Here is a 22,356-nt window from a genome sequence, read left to right as displayed (position 1 = left end):
ACACCTATGGAAAACCAAATCCGCTGTGCCCATGGTGCGGAAAATTCCATGCAGAAACGCTGCGTTGTATTTTCCGCAGCATGTCAATTCTTTGTGCGGATTCCGCAGCGTTTTACACCTGTTCCTCAATAGGTATCCGCAGGTGAAATCCGCACAAAAAAACACTGGAAATCCGCTGTAAATCCGCAGGTAAAACGCAGTGCCTTTTACCTGCAGATTTTTCAAAAATCGTGCGGAAAAATCTCACACGAATCCGCAACGTGGGCACATAGCCTTAGGGTTAGGGTTGGAATTAGAGTTAGGGTTGGAATTAGGGCTAGGGTTGGAAATAGGGTTAAGATTAGGCTTGTGGTTAGGGTTACGGATAGGGTTAGGGGTGTGTTGGGGTTACAGTTGTGGTTAGGGTTGGAATTAGGGTTACGGGTGTGTTGCGGTTAGGGGTGTGTTGGGGTTAGGGTTGTGATTAGGGTTATGGCTACAGTTGGGATTAGGATTAGGGGTGTGTTGGGGTTAGTGTTGAAGTTAGAATTGAGGGGTTTCCACTGTTTAGGCACATCAGGGGTCTCCAAACGCAACATGGCGCCACCATTGATTCCAGCCAATCTTGCGTTCAAAAAGTCAAATGGTGCTCCCTCCCTTCTAAGCCCCGACGTGCGCCCAAACAGTGGTGTACCCCCACATTTGAGGTACCAGCGTACTCAGGACAAACTGGGCAACAACTGTTGGGGTCCAATTTCTCCTGTTACCCTTGCAAAAATAAAAAATTACTTGCTAAAACATAATTTTTGAGGAAAGAACAATTATTTTTTATTTTCACGGCTCTGCGTTATTAACTTCTGTGAAGCACTTGGGGGTTGAAAGTGCTCACCACACATCTAGATAAGTTCCTTGGGGGTCTAGTTTCCAAAATGGGGTCACTTGTGGGGTGTTTCTACTATTTAGGCACATCAGGGGCTCTGCAAATGCAACGTGATGCCCGCAGATGATTCCATCAAAGTCTGCATTTCAAATGTCACTACTTCCTTTCCGAGCCCTGACGTGCGCCCAAACAGTGGTTTACCCCCACATATGGGGTATCAGCGTACTCACAACAAACTGGGCAACAAATATTGTGGTCCAATTTCTCCTGTTACCCTTGTGAAAATAAAAAATTGCTTGCTAAAACATCTTTTTTGAGGAAAGAAAAATGATTTTTATTTTCACGGCTCTGCGTTGTAAACTTCTGTGAAGCTCTTGGGGGTTGAACGTGCTCACCACACATCTAGATAAGTTCCTTGGGGGGTCTAGTTTCCAAAATGGGGTCACTTTCTTTTCATTTTCTGGGGTTTCTACTGTTTAGGCATATCAGGGGCTCTGCAAACGTAGCATGATGCCCCCAGACCATTCCATCAAAGTCTGCATTCCAAAACGTCACTACTTCCCTTCCGAGCCCCGGCATGTGCCCAAACAGTGGTTTACCCCCACATATGGGGTATCAGCGTACTCAGGAGAAACTGGACAACAACTTTTGGGGTCCAATTTCTCCTGTTACCCTTGGGAAAATAAAAAATTGTGGGCTAAAAAAATCATTTTTGAGAAAAGAAAAATTATTTTTTATTTTCATGGCTCTGCGTTATAAACTTCTGTGAAGCACTTGGGGGTTCAAAGTGCTCACCACACATCTAGATTAGTTCCTTGGGAGGTCTAGTTTCCAAAATGGGGTCACTTGTGCGGGAGCTCCAATGTTTAGGCACACAGGGGCTCTCCAAACGCGACATGGTGTCCGCTAATGATTGGAGCTAATTTTCCATTCAAAAAGCCAAATGGCGTGCCTTCCCTTCCGAGCCCCGCGGTGCACCCAAACAGTGGTTTACCCCCACATATGGGGTATCATCGTACTCAGGACAAACTGGACAACAACATTTGGGGTCCAATTTCTCCTATTACCCTTGGGAAAATAAAAAATTCTGGGCTAAAAATCATTTTTGAGGAAAGAAAAATAATTTTTTATTTTCACGGCTCTGCGTTATAACCCCCAGGTGCTTCACAGAAGTTTATAAGTGCTCACTATGCATCTAGATAAGTTCCTTGGGGGGTCTAGTTTCCAAAATGGGGTCACTTGTAGGGGAGCTCCAATGTTTAGGCACACAGGGGCTCTCCAAACGCGACATGGTGTCCGCTAACGATTGGAGCTAATTTTCCATTCAAAAAGTCAAATGGCACGCCTCCCCTTCCGAGCCTTGCCGTGCACCCAAACAGTGGTTTACCCCCACATGTGAGGTATTGGTGTGCTCAGGAGAAATTGTCCAACAAATTTTAGGATCCATTTTATCCTGTTGCCCATGTGAAAATGAAAAAATTGAGGCTAAAATAATTTTTTTGTGAAAAAAAAGTACTTTTTCATTTTTACGGAACAATTTGTGAAGCACCTGGGGGTTTAAAGTGCTCACTATGCTTCTAGATAAGTTCCTTGGGGGGTCTAGTTTCCAAAATGGGGTCACCTGTGGGGGAGCTCCAATGTTTAGGCACACGGGGGCTCTCCAAACGCGTCATGGTGTCCGCTAAAGATTGGAGCCAATATTTCATTCAAAAAGTCAAATGGCGCTCCTTCCCTTCCGAGCCCTGCCGTGCGCCCAAACAGTGGTTTACCCCCACATATGAGGTATCAGCGTACTCAGGACAAATTGTACAACGTCCATGGTCCAGTTTCTCCTTTTACCCTTGGGAAAATAAAAAAAAATTGTTGCTAAAAGATCATTTTTGTGACTAAAAAGTTAAGTGTTCATTTTTTACTTCCATGTTGCTTCGGCTGCTGTGAAACACCTGAAGGGTTAATAAACTTCTTGAATGTGGTTTTGAGCACCTTGAGGGGTGCAGTTTTTAGAATGGTGTCACTTTTGGGTATTTTCAGCCATATAGAACCCTCAAACTGACTTCAAATGTGAGGTGGTCCCTAAAAAAAATGGTTTTGTAAATTTTGTTGTAAAAATGAGAAATCACTGGTCAAATTTTAACCCTTATAACTTCGTAGCAAAAAAAAAATTTGTTTCCAAAATTGTGCTGATGTAAAGTAGACATGTGGGAAATGTTATTTATTAACTATTTTGTGTCACATAACTCTCTGGTTTAACCCTAGAACGCGTACCTGGGGCCTCGCAGGCCTGCTAGGTTACTTGTTTTCTATTATCTGTAAAACTACATTAGTTAGAATTTTGAAACTCAAGGTAATTCTCAGGTATATAGTTGTTAGTAATATCCAGTTGTTCATATATTTTTAGGTTATAGGCATCTCGTATAGCAATGCTTTTTTTGTGATTACCCCAGATTCACGTACCTGGGGCCTTTGAGGCCTGCTTTGGTTTACATGTACTCCTCAGTCTTTTTGTCTGTACTGTTGTTGGGGAAGAACTTATGACTAGTGTTGAGCATTCCGATACCGCAAGTATCGGGTATCGGCCAATACTTGCGGGTATCGGAATTCCGATACAGAGATCCGATACTTTTGTGGTATCGGGTATCGGTATCGAAACAACATTAATGTGTAAAATTAAGAATAAAAAATATTACTATACTCACCTCTCCAACGCAGCCTGTACCTCAGCGAGGGAACCGGCAGCGTTGTTTGCTTAAAATTTGCGCGTTTACTTCCTTACTTGAAGTCCCGGCTTGTGATTGGTCGCGTGCCGCCCATGTGGCCGCGATGCGACCAATCACAGCAAGCCGTGACGTAATTTCAGGTCCTTCAGGATTTTAAAATTACGTTCCGGCTTTGTGATTGGTCGTGTCGCGGCCACATGGGCGACGCGACCAATCACAAGCCGTGACGTCACGGGAGGCTGGACACGCGCGCATTTTAAAATGCGCGCTTGTCCTGCCTCCCGTGACGTCACGGCTTGTGATTGGTCGCATCGCGACCAATCACAAGCCAGAACGTAATTTTAAAATCCTGAAGGACCTAAAATTACGTCACGGCTTGCTGTGATTGGTCGCGTCGCCCATGTGACCGCGACGCGACCAATCACAAAGCCGGAACGTAATTTTAAAATCCTGAAGGACCTGAAATTACGTCACAGCTTGCTGTGATTGGTCGCGTCGCGGCCACATGGGCGACGCGACCAATCACAAGCCGGGACGTCACGGGAGGCAGGACAAGCGCGCATTTTAAAATGCGCGCGTGTCCAGCCTCCCGTGACGTCACGGCTTGTGATTGGTCGCGTCGCCCATGTGACCGCGACGCGACCAATCACAAAGCCGGAACGTAATTTTAAAATCCTGAAGGACCTGAAATTACGTCACGGCTTGCTGTGATTGGTCGCGTCGCGGCCACATGGGCGGCACGCGACCAATCACAAGCCGGGACTTCAAGTAAGGAAGTAAACGCGCGAATTTTAAGCAAACAACGCTGCCGGTTCCCTCGCTGAGGTCCAGGCTGCGTCGGAGAGGTGAGTATAGCAATATTTTTTATTTTAATTCTTTATTTTACACATTAATATGGTTCCCAGGGCCTGAAGGAGAGTTTCCTCTCCTTCAGACCCTGGGAACCATCAGGAATACCGTCCGATACATGAGTCCCATTGACTTGTATTGGTATCGGGTATCGGTATCGGATTAGATCCGATACTTTGCCGGTATCGGCCGATACTTTCAAGTATCGGACGGTATCGCTCAACACTACTTATGACTCAGTCTTTATGACTATTGGTCGATGGCTGTTGCTGGGAAGAGTGTGGATTCTGCCTGACATGGTAATGTGATCCTGGAAGGGAGTTTCCCCTCACAAAGTAACGTGATTATGATGTCAGTACAGGTCCTTTAGTCCTAAATCCTAGTTGCTGGAGAGACTTTGGAGGAAGAAGTCAGCTTTCTTTGGTCTGTAACAAAGAACCTTTCTGAGCTCCAAAACCAGAGGCTTCTACTGCACTTACAAGAAAGTGATCTGTTGAAGGTAAGAGTAGGGGGGCTGTACTTTACCCTAAGCACACAAACACTAACAAAGTCTTAGCACACACAGTGTATAGTGCACAAGTCTGATTGTAATCTTTATTTTTTACTTTTCATTTTAGTTTACTCACATCTAAGATTACAATGGCACAGTCTACATCAAGGGGATTGACTGTCCAAGAAATTGAGGCGATTATTTTCAATAGTGATGAAGACAGTGACATTTCTTTGTCGGATGAAGAGTATATTCCACCAGCTAATGTATCAACTTCATCGTCCAGCGATTCCTCAGATGATGAAGAAGTAATGGATCCAGCAGAATGTGCAAGTAGAACATCTAAAACAAATGTTTTTTGGAACAGTACTGCTGTGGCTCATGCACGCACCCCATCACATAACATTATTAGAGTTCCTCAAGGAGCTGTCGGAATTTCCCAATTCATGTCCAAAAAAGATGTTTTCAGTAAATTTGTTTCAGATGATATTGCAGATGAGGTAGTTTTGTGTACGAATGTGGAAGGTAAACGTATTGCTTCGGAAAAAAAAAAACTTGGAAAAATTTAACTAAAGAGGAACTATATGCCTATATTGGCCTTACTCTTCTGGCAGGGTCGACTAAATCATATGATGTGCCAATCAGAGAGTTATTTCTGAACCCATTTGCAGATCCACATTACAAAGCCACTATGTCCGTAGATAGATTTGAGGCTATTCGGAGATGCATTCGTTTTGATGAAAAGAGAACTCGGCCTGTGAGGTTGGCAACCGATAAATTAGTGCCTATTAGCTATATATGGAATCTTTTTATCAAGAACTGTTACAAACTTTACAATTCTAGCGAATATGTGACAGTGGACGAACAACTTCTTGCCTTTAGGGGACGTTGCAAATTTATCCAATATATGCCCAGTAAGCCAGCTAAATACGGCATAAAAATTTTCTGGATGTGCGATTCAGCAACTTATTATGGGATGAATGGCATGATTTACTGTGGAAAAGAAGCTGACGCTCCAGTCCAGAAAGATCTATGTTCCAACATAGTGAAAACACTAGCTTTACCAATTTTCCATTCTGGAAAAAATATCACTATGGATAATTATTTTACTAATTTAGAACTGGCAAATTTTTTGCTTCAGAAACAACTAACACTTGTTGGTACAATGAGACCAAACCGCCGCGAAATTCCACCAATAATGAAGCACAATGCACAGCGACCAATCTACGAGAGTGTATTCGGTTTCTGCAATGAGGCAACAATGGTGTCCTATAAAGCCAAGAAAGAAAAATCTGTGATATTACTGAGCACAATGCATCACGATGAAAGTATTGACACCAATGACAGGAAACAAAAACCTGAAATTATACTTCATTATAATAAGACAAAAGGAGGTGTCGACAAGATGGACGAAATGATTACTGAATATTCGTGTAAAAGGCAGACTAAACGTTGGCCTGTTGCCCTTTTTTCCAATATCCTTGATGTGTCATCCCTCAATAGCTATATTGTTTATTGTCAAACTAATCCAGAATTCCATGCCAACAGGAAGGACAATAGACGTATATTTTTGACAGAACTTTGTTATGAACTTTTGATGCCTACTATGCTAGAGAGAAGCAGCACAAAATGCTTATCAAGGCAAATTACAGAGGCAATGATCCGATGTGGAATATGCTTTCAGGAACAGCCAGAGCAAAGAGAAAAAAAAAAGAAAGCGCTGCTATATTTGTCCAGCAAAGAAAGAAAGAAAATGGGAGCGTTTCTGTTCTACTTGCGGACAAAATGTATGCAGGGAACATTCTGAAGAAAAAATAATATGCAAGAATTGTCGGGGGAATATGTAAAGTGAAAAATAAATATTCCTGCACCAAGTTTGCTACAGACTTTATGTAAAAACTTTTTATAAGAAAAAATGTATCCATCATAAAAAATGAAGTGAGAGTGAATATATTGGGCGTGCCCGTTTAGTTACATTTTTGTTGTTTTATGTACATAATTTTTTTTTGGAATTATACACATCTTAGGCTATGTTCCAAGTAGTGCTGGGGTTCACCAGAATGGGATCCATAATGGATCTGACCTCCTGGTAACTCCAGCTAAGGCTGATGGAATGCCGGGATTCCACCAGCCTTAGCTGAGGTCACCAGGAGGTCAGATCCATTACGGATCCCCTCCTGGTGGACCCCAGCGCTAGTGGGAATGCATCCTTACTTTGCAAATTTAAAATAAACTTTGAAAAGTATTTTTATTTGAGTTATTCCATGTTATTTGCACACAGGCCTAAAAGGCCCCAGGTACGTGAATATGGGGTAGTCACAAAAAAAGCGTTGCTATACGAAATGCCTATAACATAAAAATATACGAACAACTGGAAATTACTAACAACTATATAGCTGAGGAATACCTAGAGTTTCAAAATTGTAACTAAAGTAGTTTTACAGAAAATAATAAAAAAGTAACCTGACAGGCCTGTGAGGCCCCAGGTACGCGTTCTACCAGCCTTAGCCGGGGTCACCAGGAGGTCAGATCCATTACGAAATCCCGTCCAGGCGGACCCCAGAGCTAGTGGGAATGCATGCTTACTTTCAAATAACTTTGAAAAAAAAATTTTTTTTGAGTTATTCCATGTTATTTGAAAACAGTGAAAATAGTGTAGATTTCTATGGTCACGCATTCTAGGGTTAACAGAATAAAAATTCAAAATGTGAAAATTGCGAAATTTTCAAAATTTTCGCCAAATTTCCGTTTTTTTCACAAATAAACTCAGAAATTATCGACCTAAATTTACCACTAACATGAAGCCCAATATGTCACGAAAAAACAATCTCAGAATCGCTAGGATCCGTTGAAGCGTTCCGGAGTTATTACCTCATAAAGGGACACTGGTCAGAATTGCAAAAAACGGCAAGGTCATTAAGGCCAAAATAGGCTGGGTCATGAAGGGGTTAAATAAATATCTTAATCTACCCCTTTCTGGGAGATCAGTCCTATCTATAGTTGCGTCTGTGTCTTGATGATCATGAAGAGCCCCCGAAGTATGCACCTCTTTTCTTTGGCTCCGTTGCTTTCCAGTCCCGATCTGAATGGGGTCTCCGGAATAGCATTAGTCTTCTGAAGGCATTTCTGAAAGTAGGATTGAATACCTTAGGAAATCCTTTTGTCCTATCCTCTTCCTTTCTCAAGGATATAATCCAGCACAGGGCCAAATAACTACTCACCGCTGCATGGAATAGTACACAATTTTGCTGTAGCCTGAGCATCACCTTTCCAGGTCTTTAGCCAGAGCGCACATCGGGCAGCATTCGATAGACCTGCCGATCTGGCTGCTAAGTTCAAAGAGTCTACCAATGCATCCGCCAGGTAGGCTACCTGTGAAGGACACCCGGTTCCTCCCACGTCACCAATCCGTGACGTAACTACACAGGCACAGCTCTCCGGCGCCCCCTGTGTCTCTCAGGTCAATAAGGGAACTGCACCTGAACAAATGGCCGCCGGTGAGACTGCCCAGAGTAAAAGGATCAGCCCAAAATTAATGATTTAATTGCCTTAAGGGCGCACTAGGTAATTACAAGAAATATACAGTAAAAATATATCAAGAGTAACAGTCAGAGTAAAATATAACAATCATAAGACAAGGCTTAGAGGCATAAAGCTGGAGGTCAATTTACCAGGTTGAAGGTCGCTTGTGGAAGCCGGGGGGCTCAGCGTTCCGCAGGTCCAAGACTTAGTTGCCGGGCAGCCCCCAGAAAGCGTCTGCTTGCTCCCCTCTGGCTGGCATACCCTCTCCCTTAGTCATTTTCCTCTGTTTCACGGTGTGTCACTCTCCAAGTGTCCTCAGCTCTTAAACCTTCCGTGTCCCTCCCCCCTGTAACTGGGTGGGCTAGCAATCTCCACCCCTCAGCTTCCCTGCAAGATTTATTCCAATATCTAATGGGATAACTGCTCTCAGGGTTATCGGATCAATACACGGGCGGTACCAGCGCATGAGGTTGGTTCTGCCAGTCGTATAGGGATCAAACCTGGACCCATTCGATCTCTATATCTCAGGTTCCAGAACTCCCATGGACCCGGGAGTTGCATTGTCAGATGCGCAATTTCTTCAGGGCCATGAGGATAATTTTTATGAGCCTGTACCTCGGACGACACGTCTATAATTCATAATTTCATGGCGGAGACGGTCCGACTGGAAGGCCACAATAGACGTGTATCCTTTGGCCACTTGATATGCGTGCTTTAATTGAGCCCCCTCCAGGCACCTCTACGTCCCCTGCTGGCGTGGCTTCCTCACTCAGGCTTTGAAATGCCATCTGCCTGCTACACTGCGCTCATTCCATTACCATACTAAAAGAACTTTATTTAGGTAAGGGAAAAGGTGGGGGCCAGGAGCGCTCATCCCTGCAGACCTGTGACCAGGGGAACTCTGATAGTAGACAAAATGGAGTCACTCCAATCTGTTAGTATGCCCCGTATCCAAGATGGCGGCTGATCCCTCATCACACTACCCCCTCACGAATCTGAGATAGAGTCTAACAGTTTGTCTCTAGGAACCTTAGCTTTAAGCTGGTCCTCTAGCTGACTTACCCAGACTATTAATAGATCTGGCTGTACAGGTACTGGCAATCGCAGGTTTATATGCTCCAGATGACGACCCCCACACCTTCTTTAGGAACATGTCTGCTTTTCTGTCAGAAGGGTCCTTAAGAAGGCCTACATCTTCTAGTGGTAGAGTGGCTGATTTTGATGTAGAAGCTACCGCTGCGTTTACTTTAGGGACTTTAAACCACTGAGATAAAAGCTCATCATCAAAGGGGTATCTCCTCTTTGCGGATGATGGTAAAAACCCCTTATCCTGTTTATCCCATTCATACCTAACCAGATCTTTAACTGTGTCTACCACGGGAAAGGATTTGCGACTTTTCTGACATAATCCTGCAAACATGATATCTTGGGTGGACCTAGGTTCCTTATAATCTGTGACCCCCATGGTCGTGCGAACTGCCTTTACTAACGAATCCATATTCTCTATGGAAAAGCATGGTCTCCCTTCCTCATCCGAGGAGGATGCCAATGAAGTGTCTGAACATTCGCCCTCCTGTAGAGATGGGCTGGATTCAGATAAGAAGTCCATACTAGGTTTCTCATGCCGTCTGCTTTTAAGGGAACATTTGATTTCTTCCCTGATAACCGCTCTTAAATCCGATGTACGGAGAGGAGCATCTTCCTCTAAAGTACGGCATATACACGCCTGAAACAGCTCTTTGACATAGCTGTCTGGCAAGGGTACTGTGCATAATGCACACTGCTTGTGTTTAGTTTTTGCTGTTTTTTTTAGCCTAAAACAAAGCACAAGAAAAAACGGAACACATCAGCTACCAGGTGTAGATCGTACACTCACCCAAGGCTGATCAAAGGAGTACCGGTTCCGGAGGAGGTGAATTGCCACGTGACGTTGGGGTGTTAGAACTCTGCCGCCCCCGTACCACAGCGCTGCTGCTCCTTGAACTGCTACTACCGCTCTTTCTGTGCTGTTCAGGCACCTCTGCCTGAAGGTGCTCTGCGTCCCCCACAGAGGACATCTTGCTGCACACCGCTCACCTTCTGCGGCTCTCTTTTAAAGACAACTGCCGCGCGCCTCCTCCCGGCCTCCCCTGGAAGTACTGCAACTACTTCCGGGTCACGAGCGCTTATCTTCTCCAGACGAACGCTCTGAGTAGCGCCGCACTCACGTGACCCAGGACGGCATGCCCCGGCCCCTGGGATCGCATCATCCATATGGCCAGATGAGGGTGGGGTCTGCGAGCAGTACACCCCCGACGCTGCTTCCAGTGCCCCCGTCTCTGCCGTTCCTGCAGAGACCGCGCAGAGGATACATGGACCTGGGTGAGTCTTCAACCTGCAGGTTCCCGTGCCGGACAGGAACCCAAACTGGAGAGGCGAGGAGGACCTCCCCATTTTAACCTGTAGGTTCCTGTCCTGATGGTGGGCGGATCCCCTCTCTCGTAGTGGGTGCTGTCGTGGCAATAGGAAAACAAGGGATACCTTTTTGAAGATGTTTGGGGACACTCCACCAGTCCAGGGTTTCTCACTACTAGAGAGGGATATTTCTTTGTTCAGGATTACCTGCCGTCTGTCCCTTGCAGGCAGAACTGCTTTCTGAAGCTCTCCTGAGTGGTACTGACACCACTGAACACTGGGAATACAGGATGTCATCACTCCCAGAATTCTCATTGCTGGCCAATCAGAAAAACCACCTCTTTTGAAAGGATCGAATCCTGTCTCTCATCATTACTTGTTTTGCCTTTGGAAGGAATGAAGCTCTCTGATGAGAATCCAGGAGGACTCCTAGGAACTTGGAATATTTTCCTGATTCCAGGTTTTAGGTCTGCCTTCCCCCAGTCATGCTGCGCGTGATTTGGAAGCGGAGCAGGAGAAACTGTTCCAGAGCCAAGAGCCCCCTTACCCCAAGAAGGAAACGGCTCGAAGACCAGGAGCCTCATTCCGCTCAACTAGATCAGGCTGAGGGACCGCTCTTTGAGAGGTGTCAGCCACGGACCACTTGACAGGAGGAAGATTATGAACCACCAATTTTCCAGAGTCTGAGCTTAAAGGTAATAACGCCTAAGCACCTCTCTCGTGTGTCCATCCACATAAAGACAGGAAAACCACTAAAAGGGTGAGGGTGGGAGGGTCCTTATAACCCTGTCATGTTTCCTGTCCCTATGAAGGACGAGAAGGACAACCCCCAACAATGTGCTGTCAGGGATGACCTGGAAAAACATTTTTTTTTTCTTGGCTAGACAGTAAAATATGAAAATCTACACTTAACATTTGCTGAACATAAAAAATCCAATTGGTACACATGAGTAAAGAGTCACTTTTACAGCTGAAAAGCCAACTGAGTTTATTAAATCAAATAGGCAATATGCAGAGGCGCATTAACTTATCTAATCTGTTGCACATGCTTATTTTCCACACAACCAATGAGTTACATCCATACGTCAATGAAAAATGGGTGAAACATTTTCCAAAATCAAGATTCTGTATGACACATTTTAAGGAGTCCACTGCGTGCAAGTACAAGTAAATACACCAAATATATCGCATTTAGTCAATTAAATACATGTGACACCATCAGAATCTGCAATATGTGTGCTTTACACTCTTTCACAGGACGGCAGCGCAGTTCATTTTGGCTGTGCACTTTCCATTCGTAGACTTCATGAAATGGAATAATACGGCTTACTGTGAGGACAGGCTGAGTAAATGTCAAATCAAGTACATTTCTGAAAGGAGACATATCATTTATACCAAAGCACACACAAACAGGCTTGCTTGTAAACAAATGCCAGACGTTAAAAGGCTACAAGTGGTTTATAAAACCTATAAAAAGGACTAGAACACCATTAATGATGCTTTGTGATTTGTTTTTAACTCTTTCAACCTGCACAGTTAGCTACAAGATTTAAGCTGAGAGTAATGTTTCGAGCTAGCAGACACACAAACTCATGTTTAAAAGCCCATACTTGAAATATGCATATCGCAAGACAAAACTAAAAAATTTCTCAAGAACGATTGTGTGTCCGTGAAGTTGTCACTGAATGGCTGATTTGCAAGATTCCCTGTAAGTTTAGCAAGAGAAACAAAAGGAAGAAAACAATTGAATAACATTGTCTTCCCAGTATGGTGACCTCACTGTGGAAACATCAGTTACGCAGATTCTGTGACTTCCACCGGCTTGAGGAGATGATCAGGTTTACTTCCAGCTGAAAAATGCTCCCACATTTCCAAGTATAATCTCTCCAAATCCATAGTGTACTGTTTGGTATTGAAGAGAGGACTAGTTATCCTTTGTTTCCACACTTTTGCACGGATCTTTTTCAGGCTGTACAGAAAAACAAGACCACAATGTTAGATATGTATTGTGTATTAAATCTTCTATAATGGCTTGAAATCGTAAAGATGTCGCCAAACATATGCAGTGAGAATGCTTGTGTGACTTATGTTTAAAAAGTTGTATCGGTGTATATCTCTATACACCGATAAGGAAGTCCCTCTATGCACACAAAAACAGAATATATCTTGTACTACTGATAAAGCAAGTGAATTTACGTGAAAGACCACTTTCATCTTGCGCTCATCCATAGTACTTACAATTCTAGGTCAACGCCCAATTTCACAGCAGTATCTTCATATTCTTGTTTGCTTTTAGCAATTAGTTCTGGACATCCAAGACAGGTCAGCTGTGAAGCAGCAACACGAGATGCAAGGGTGTCACCTACAACAGACACATACACATAAATCCAACTTTCCATTAACGTAAGTTGTTGTAAGTTAAGTCAAAGTAAACCTCCGCTGACCAATGCCTGGTAAGGAACAACAGCATCTTCATTTCAACCAACAGACCAATAAATATTATCTTGTGAAAGATCCAAGACAAGAAACATCACAGATTTAGAGAGATAGTCTTACCTGGCATGGTGACCATTGGAGTGCCTGCCCAAAGGACATCCATTCCAGTGGTGTGCCCATTGCACAACGGTGTATCTAAACACACATCTGCCAACTGTCCTCTTCGGACATGTTCTTCTTTAGGTGCCACTGGGGAGAAAATTATTCTGGACTGTGGCAGCCCCATGTTTTGGGCATACTGCTGGATGTTCGGCTCTCCTACCGCAGGGAACCTTAACAGCCACAGAACACTGTTTGGAACTCTCTTCAGAATCTGCAATGGAAGAATAGCAATACTTTTTTTCCTAACAAGAAGAAGCCACATTTCATTTGTAAAAGAAACAAAGGGAAAAAGTACTTATAAATATTCTCCTCACACTATCACTATTCATGCTACTTACATTTGCCCACATCTGCAGCGTGGTAGGATCTATCTTGTAAAGCTGGTTGAAGTTGCAGTACACAACGGCATCTTCTGGCAGGCCGTACTGCGAGCGAGTGGTAACAATGATAGTGCGAGGAACCTCTTCACCGGTAGCAGCTTTATTGTTAATCTGGGAGAAAGTGAAATCGTTTTCATAGTGTAAAACTCAAAGAAAAGTTTTGCTCATGATTGTTCTACTAGTGCACAATAAAAAGAGGAAACACCTTTCCAATAAGGTGCACTCACCTGCGTTGTAGCCAGTCCATTGCTAATGTTAAATCCATTAATTGTTATCTGGATTTGTCCTCTGTTGATCATTTCGATGACCGCTTCTGCAATGGTGTTCATGGGGATGACCGGCATGGTTAATGCAGAGTTACTATCCACATTGTCGCCACTCTCTGGGCCTTTCATCTGCAAAAGGTAAATAAATAAAAATCAGCAATTGTGCACAGGAAGGCAAGCCGAAAAAAAATAAAGCTAAAAGTCCCCATACATATTAGAATAATGTTAATATCAATGGGTTTGGGAGACAGTCTAATGTGTATTAAGGCCCCAGACAACTGATCTTCAGAAAAGATGTCAATTGGGCATGTCCGATTTCAAAATGACTATCACTCTGTTCTCCTGTAGATGAGCCACATCATGAGTAAAAGTGCAAAGCACACCAGTAACGCGTTGATGCCCTAATTTATGGACTACAGATGCATGTGAAGTTATTTTAACAGTGCACTAATAAAGTTGAAGATATGTTACTGTGTTGAGCTGGATCTCCCGACTATTTACCAGATCAGTCATAGCCAGACAGGTCATGCAACGGATTTCTCATAGAAGACACAGGAGTACTCCGCCGAACGAGCTTTCTTGTGATTAGGAGAGATGGCCAGCTTAAAAGGGGATCAACCTTCCTAAGCCATCTGTACTGGCATACAGGTCATAGGAAATTGAACAAACAGATACCTTGATGTTAATTAACTATTAATGGGCCTGTCATAGCTTATTATAAATGAACTAGATGGTGGCCCGATTCTATCGCATCGGGTATTCTAGAATATGCATGTCCAAGTAGTATATTGCCCAGTCACGTAGTATATTGCCCAGTCACGTAGTATAATGCTCCATGCAGTTATGGCCCCATAGATGCCCCATATAATGCTCCATGCAGTTAAGGCTCCATATAATGCTCCATGCAGTTATGGCTCCATATAATGCTCCATGCAGTTGTTTATGGCCCCATAAGATGCCCCATATAATGCTCCATGCAGTTATGGCCCCATACAATGCTCCATGCAGTTATGGCCCCATAGATGCCCCATATAATGTTCCATGCAGTTATGGCCCCATAGATGCCCCATATAATGCTCCATGCAGTTCTTTATGGCCCCATAGACGCTCCATACAGCATTGTACCAGATGTAATGCTGCTGCAATTAAAAAAAAAAATAAAAAAAATCACATACTCACCTCTCGTCGCTGCTCCTCAGCACTGACTGTTCAGGCAGAGGGCGGCGCGCACAGTAATACGTCATCGTGCCCTCTGACCTGCACAGTCAGTGCAAGAGGACAGGAAGACGGAGCGGCGCCCGGCGGATGGAACGCGGACAGGTGAATATGAAATACTCACCTGCTCCTGATGCTGTCCCTGCCTGTCCCATGGTACCGCAGCTTCTTCGCGCAGGGCCTGTGGTGATGTCACGGTCACATGACCGTGACGTCATGGCAGGTCCTGCTCGCGCAGGCCCTGTGATGACGTAGCGGTCACATGACCGTGACGTCATGGCAGGTCCTTGTTGCACACCAAACTTAGCACCGGAACCTGCCGCTTGCATGGACCGGTCACCGGAGCGTCGGAAAGGCGGCAGAAGGCGAGTATATAAATGATTTGTTGTTTTTTTCTAATTATTTTTCACATTACATGTTTTTACTATTGAAGCTGCATAGGCAGCCTCAATAGTAAAAACTTGGTCACTCAGGGTTCATAGCGGCGGTAACGGAGTGAGTTACCCGCGGCATAACGCGGTCCGTTATCACTGGCATTAACCCTGTGTGAGCCGTGACTGCGGGGAGTATGGAGCGGGCACTGGGCAGTCACTGGATGGGAGTAGGGAGGGACTAATCGGACTGTGCCCGTCGCTGATTGGTCGCGGCAGCCATGACAGGCAGCTGGCGAGACCAATCAGCGAATGAATAACCGTGACGGAAGTTGCCGACAGACAGAAGGACAGACAGAAAGACGGAAGTACCCCTTAGACAATTATATATATAGAAGGGGAAGTCACCAGTGCGAGTCATGTAGATCAGCCTGTCAGTCATTACATGTCTCACACTGGTAATGCTCTCTTTCATTCTATAATAAGCTCAGATCTGTGTCCGGCCCATAGACCTTAACAGCTTTTACATATTAAGAAGAAATTGGATTTCTCTTAAATAAGATTTCGGATCGCAGATATCAAGGTGTCATTTTATTCAGCTTCCTATGACCTAAATGCCAATATAGGCAGCTTAGGAGGGATGATCCCACTGACACATTCTATTTCACGGCAAATAATACAAAAACAGTTTTAAATATCATCTTAATGCACTCCTTGAAGATTAGTGAAAAAATAAAAAAAGACCACAACAGTTGACCAAAAACAAACAACAGTCTCCATCAATATTAGCTCTCCTTTCAGAAAGTACAAAAAAAGAGGGATTTTTGGTACTCACCGTAAAATCTTTCTTGGAGCCTTCATTGGGGGACACAGGTAACCATGGGCATATGCTGCTGTCGCTAGGAGGCTGACACTATGCAAAAAAAGGAAAATAGCTCCTCCTCCGCAGTATACACCCACCGACAGGCACAAACTACCTCAGTTAGTGTTAAAGCAGTAGGAGAAACAACCAAAAAAAATCATCATATGTACCAATCCAACAACGAAGGCACATAGACAAAATAATGGTACCAACAGTTAGGGAGGGTGCTGCGTCCCCCAATGAAGACTCCAAGAAAGATTTTACGGTGAGTACCAAAAATCACTCTATCGCTTCATTGGGGGACACAGGTAACTATGGGACGTCCCAAAGCAGTCCCTAGGGTGGGAAACAAAGATTCAAGGAATAAATGGACTCAGGTCGGCCGATGCAAAACCGCCGCCTGCAGCACCTTTCTTCCCAGGCCTGCATCAGATGAGGCATGGGTATGAACCCTGTAAAAAACTTGCAAAGGAGTGCAAAGATGACCAGGTTGTGGCCTTACAATTTGGAAAGCCAAATCCTGGTAACGAACAGCCCAGGAGGCCCCCACCGCAGAGCGGAGTGAGCCTTCACCCCCGGAAGAGGCCGTTTGTCCTGAACGCGGAATGCCTCCACGGCAATAGTGAACTTAAAAGCTAGGAGCCCATTAAGATAACCCTCAGAGATGACCAACAGGGCATCAGATTGACAAAAGGGAGCAGTCCTTGAAAGGTAGACTCGGATAGCTGTGACGGGATCCAGAATGTAGAAGGGACTTCTCCAAGCGATGGACCGGAAAGACACAGAAGGAAGGACAATGTCTTTATTAATGAGAAATGAAAAGACCACCATGGGTAGAAAGGAAGGAACAGGCCTGAGAACTACCTTGTCCTGATATAGAATCAGGAGCGGGGAACAGCAGGACAATACTGCTAACTCAAACTCTCCTGATGGACGTAATTTAACTAAGACAACTGTCCAAGACAGGAGAAAAAAAACGTGATGTTTTGAATGGGCTCAACAGGAGCGCGCTGCAGCATGCCAAAGACAAGGTTAAAATCCCATGGATCTATCGGAAGACTATAAGGAGGTACCAGGTGGGCGACTCCTTGAAGAAAGGTCTTTTACCTGGGAACGAGAAGCCAGATTTCGTTGGAAAAGAATTGATCGAAACGATAGAGCCAAGTTAAGACCCGCTTGTAGAAAAGCAAGAATGGAAAGAAGAGAAAAAAGGACATGAGGACAAAACCCTTGTCCACACTCCACCGGAAGAATGACTCCGTATTTGTATTAGATACGCAAGGATGCTGGTTTCCTGGCCCTAAACATGGTCTGAATGACCAGATGGGGAAAAAAATCCAGCCTCCCTCAGGACTATAGTCTCAAAGGCCATGCTGTTAAACTCAGACTATAAACTCTGGTGGAAGAGAGAACCTAAAGAGAGGATCTGGACGGCCAGGAAGCTTCCAAAGGGCGTCCATGAACATGTTCACCGGGCCCTTCTTGGCCAGTCCGGAGCTACCAGGATTATAGGGATCTTTTCTTCCTTTATCCTTTTCACGTCGCTCGGACAAGGAGACGGAAAAAGACAAGGCAGTTGGAATTGTGACCACGATATTACTAGAGCATCTCAAGAGGTGGCTGGTGGATCCTGGGACCTGGCTACGAACCAAGGAACCTCGTGGTTTATCCGAGACACCATGAGGACGACATCCAGAGAGCCCCATTTCAGCATATCTGGATGAAGGTGGCGGGGCTGAGCAACCACCCACCCGAAGCAAAACCCTGATAGCTCAGAAAATCGTCTGCCCGACTTTATACCCTCAGAATGTGCACGGCTGATATGGCGGAAACGAGACATTCTGCCCATCGCAGAATCCTTGTTACATCTAGCATAACTTGCTTTCTGCGAGTTCTGCCTTGACAGTTTACGTAGGCCTCGGCATTGTCCGACTGTATGCAGACCGGCTGGCTCGGAAAGAGAGAATGCCAGTGGCGAAGAGCAAAGGAAAAAATTGCTCTGATCTCCAGGAGATCAAAGGAAAAAATTGCTCTGATCTCCAGGAGATTGACAGGGAAAGAGGCCTCTTTGGCGTTCCAGTGGTCCTGCGCTGTGTGACTAAGTAAAAGCGGCTCCCCAACTGAGCAGACTGCAGTCTGTGGTGATCGCTCCAGGACCTGGACCAGGGACTGAGACTTCAGTCAGATCTGAGACCGACTGTGATATGGCAATAGCCCACTCCGGAGGGAGGGGAGTGCTCTCATCCCGGGCGTTAGAGGGTTTCTCTGAATGCCACTTTTCTTTTACAGATGGCACAGGAATGGGCCTCCCTGAGATTGGACATAAGTGATAGGCTAGGGCTACTGCTGGGGAGAGCTAAGCCCTTGTAAAGAGAGAAATTAACCAGTCTGGGCTGGTCTTATCTGATAACAGAAACGGCGCTGTCAATGCTCAGGCTGCAGTGTCCCCCAGATCCAGTGCAGGTTAAGTAATGGACGCCTGTTGTGTCCTTTGGAACCGGAAGACGATGTGACTGCACGATTCTTCATACGCTTTCGAATCTTCACAAACTTTGCAGGCAGAGACACACTATGTCCCCCCTGGGGCATCTCAGGAGAAAGAAAACACACTCTCTTATTAAGCCAGGAGACGGGGCCTCAGCGTACAGCGTGCCCTAATTAGCCGAGAGTCCAGCAAGGGGGCGTGGCTAAGCGGATGGCGATCGCTTATTGGCCTGGGCCCGGTAAACGGGCGTGGCTACAGAGTCGGGAGAAGGCCCAAAGCCGGGGGCTAAATTAACAGAGGACATGCAATTATGCGATGCCTTGGCACCTGCAATGACAGGACCGGAAAATGGTATTAACTGAGGACCTAGTACGGCATGAAAATTGGCCACGTCTGACGGTATCAGGGAGTAGGGGCCCTTCTTATTGGCTGTGCCGTGGGAGGACTGCACCTGGCAGTGAGGAGGTCCCTTGATAGGGGAAAAAAAGTGTGCAATAATTACGCACGCTAATGCGGGGTATGTGGGTGTGGCCAGGACAGGAGGGCGTTAACGAAGCACAAGCATGAAGAACAGATGGCCGCTGTCGTTCAGAGATGCCATATTCTGTGCGGCGTTCTGTCACGGGTAAACAGTGCGCGAGTCCCGAATCCCTCTTCACTGACGAGGATCACATCAGGAGCCCTCAGGGTGGGTGAGGGTCACTGGAAACCGTGATCCTTCTTCCCGCACCGTCTCCAGGTGGTGCAGAAGATGGCATCAACCCCTTACAAGAAGGGGGGAGGTCACCGCAACCACCGTCTTTCTCTCAGCCCTCTGCGAGGAGAGGGGTGAGGAGGGAAAAACGAAAGGACTGGCCGCCAGTAATCACCCTGAAACACCAGTAAAGGTGACAGGGGATAAAGTCCTGCCTGCGGGTCCGAGAGTGGGCGATGTGGGTGACACCACACTGCTCTCTCGGTCGCATAAGTGTGGGAAAACAAGGTGAGACATTACATCCTGTTACCCTGAAGCTGAAGAACCTGAAAGACAATGGAAAAAGATTAATAAAACAACAGGTGACCTGAAAAGGAAAAGACGGATCTGGGATCAGATCCAGGTCTGCCTCCTACAGACACTAAGCTTAAACTGAGGTACTTTGTGCCCGTCAGTGGGTGTATACTGCGGAGGAGCTATTTTCCTTTTTTGCATAGTGTCAGCCTCCTAGCGATAGCAGCATACACCCATGGTTACCTGTGTCCTCCCAATGAAGCGATAAAGAAAAATCCTTTTTGCGTTTCAATAAGCCACAATAAATGGGTCAGTAAAACTTGAGAGACAGTGTGGGATGGGGGGTAGAGTAGAGGATGAAGCACAGACTAAATGTGATCTTACCTTTACAATTTTGACATCAGGAAGAGTTTCTAAAAATGCTTTTAACTCTATCCCATTGAGAACTATTCTGTTGTCGTAGATATGGCCGTTGGATTTGAAGTCTATTACTGCCTTTTTCTGTAACACATAAGAAGCGATCAGTAAAGTTGAAGAATGATTTCCTGCATCCCCCAATGAAGCTATAGAGAAATTTTTTTTTTTTGCTGGAGCCAGCTTTGCAAAAATATTGTTCCAGATCATAACCTTAAAGAAGCACTCCTACTCCTCCCATGAATATTTTTATCCCCTGAATATATTGCAGTCATCATATTATATAGTACTGTATACATACAATTGCTCATTTGGTCTTGCTACCTAGTTAAGTCTTGTCTTTTCTCTGCTTTATATACAAACAGGAAGTCTCTAGTTCCTACAAGAGTCATCCCCCTGTTCAACTGACATAGCTGCTCCCTCCTCCCCCTGCCAGGGAATTTTGCCTTTATGACTAATGACTTGTGGAGACCAAGTTGACCTGTTTCTCCATAGAGCATAGCAGGATTCAAGTACTCTGTTTTTAATCACATGTCTTCATAGACCTAATGGAAAACAAACAAATTAACTGGGTAGAAGGGAAAAATGAGCAATTTTAAGTATGCAGTGCCATATAATATGATCACTGCAATATATTAAGAGGATAAAAACTTTTATGGGAGCGCTTCTTTAATCAACATTGCATTATGTGTGATGCAGCAAAAAAAAAAAAAAAAAAAATTACAGAAGCATAGATTCTAGATCCCATGAAGTTATTATCCCCCTCTACTCCTCCTCAGTCAGGCCTCATCTGGAATACTGTGTCCAGTTTTGGGCACCATATTTTTAAAAAGACATAAAAAAAACTAGAGTAAGTTCAGAGAAGAGCGACCAAAATAGTGACCGATCTGCAATGTCCTATGAGGAACGGTTAGAGAATTTGGGAATGTTTAGCTTGCAAAAGAGAGGACTGAGAGGAGACTTAATAGCGGTCTACAAATATCTCAAGGGCGGTCATACTGTAGAGGGATCATACTTATTCTCATTTGCACATGGAAACACGAGAAGCAATGGGATGAAACTGAAAGGGAGAAGATACAGATTAGATATTAGTAAAACCTTTTTGACACTGAGGGTGATCAATGAGTGGAAGAGGCTGCTGCAGAGGTGGTGAGTTCTCCTTCAATGGAAGTCTTCAAACAGAGGCTGGACAGACATCTGTCTGAGATGGTTTAGTAAATTATGCATTGAGCAGGTGGCTGGACACGATGACCCTGGAGGTCCCTTCCAAATCTAACATTCTATGATTCTTAAAGTGATCCAGTATATCATTTACATGGCTAGGCTACTGTCGTAGGTTGAGAAATGTAAAAAAACTAGATACAAGTACTTTTTACAAAAACTATTCCCATAATTAGCACAAATCATTATCTGTTTCAGATCCTGAAGAATAATAACAAAAAACGATGTTAGAGTGATAGTTTAATAGTGTGTGCAGCATAAATATTGTACCTTTAAATGGGGGAACATATTGGCATGATCTCCAATAAAGAATGTGTTGGGCATATATGCCATTTTCTCAGAGTACTGTTCAGCAACATCAGCTGGAGAGGTCTCCTTGTCGGTAATAATGTAATCCATGAATGGTGCCCCACTTGTTCCAGGATATCCCAGCCACATAGCCTTAAATTATCAAAGCAACTAAAATAACTATTCAACCAATAGAAAGTAGTAACATTGTACAAAACACAGGTAGATAAGATAAGGTATATTCTGGCTAGTGAAAATAAAAGATTTTCTTGATCCTCAAAAACAGGCGTCTTCGCACATGAACTAAAACAATATGGTACAAGTACCTTTAAACAAACCCTGACCTACGTCAAGATTCAGTAACATCAAGGACGATGCCCTATATGACTGAGGCAGGATGCCTCTGATAAAATGATCATGTGCAATAAATTACATAA

The 22,356-nt window shown here is 44.5% G+C and overlaps 1 protein-coding gene across 3 annotated transcripts in view; it reads right to left on the bottom strand.

Annotated features, from left to right (window-relative positions):
• Window positions 1-11,793: 11,793 nt before the first annotated feature.
• Window positions 11,794-22,356, bottom strand: part of OGT (O-linked N-acetylglucosamine (GlcNAc) transferase) — a 52,625-nt gene continuing 42,062 nt past the window's right edge. For all 3 annotated transcript variants that reach the window (XM_077285018.1, XM_077285019.1, XM_077285020.1), the window contains 7 exons: window positions 21,902-22,072; window positions 20,381-20,497; window positions 14,037-14,204; window positions 13,768-13,920; window positions 13,388-13,640; window positions 13,070-13,193; window positions 11,794-12,800 (listed from right to left, as the gene is read on the bottom strand). In XM_077285018.1, the coding sequence (XP_077141133.1) occupies window positions 12,626-12,800; window positions 13,070-13,193; window positions 13,388-13,640; window positions 13,768-13,920; window positions 14,037-14,204; window positions 20,381-20,497; window positions 21,902-22,072 (1,161 nt within the window). In that variant the 3' untranslated portion in view covers window positions 11,794-12,625. The remainder of the gene's footprint in view (window positions 12,801-13,069; window positions 13,194-13,387; window positions 13,641-13,767; window positions 13,921-14,036; window positions 14,205-20,380; window positions 20,498-21,901; window positions 22,073-22,356) is intronic.

The sequence above is a fragment of the Ranitomeya variabilis genome, chromosome 2 (genome assembly GCF_051348905.1).
Source record: "Ranitomeya variabilis isolate aRanVar5 chromosome 2, aRanVar5.hap1, whole genome shotgun sequence".
NCBI classification, from domain to species: domain Eukaryota; kingdom Metazoa; phylum Chordata; class Amphibia; order Anura; family Dendrobatidae; genus Ranitomeya; species Ranitomeya variabilis.
Note: the sequence above shows the minus strand (reverse complement) of the source record. Positions and strands in the feature narration are given on the sequence as shown.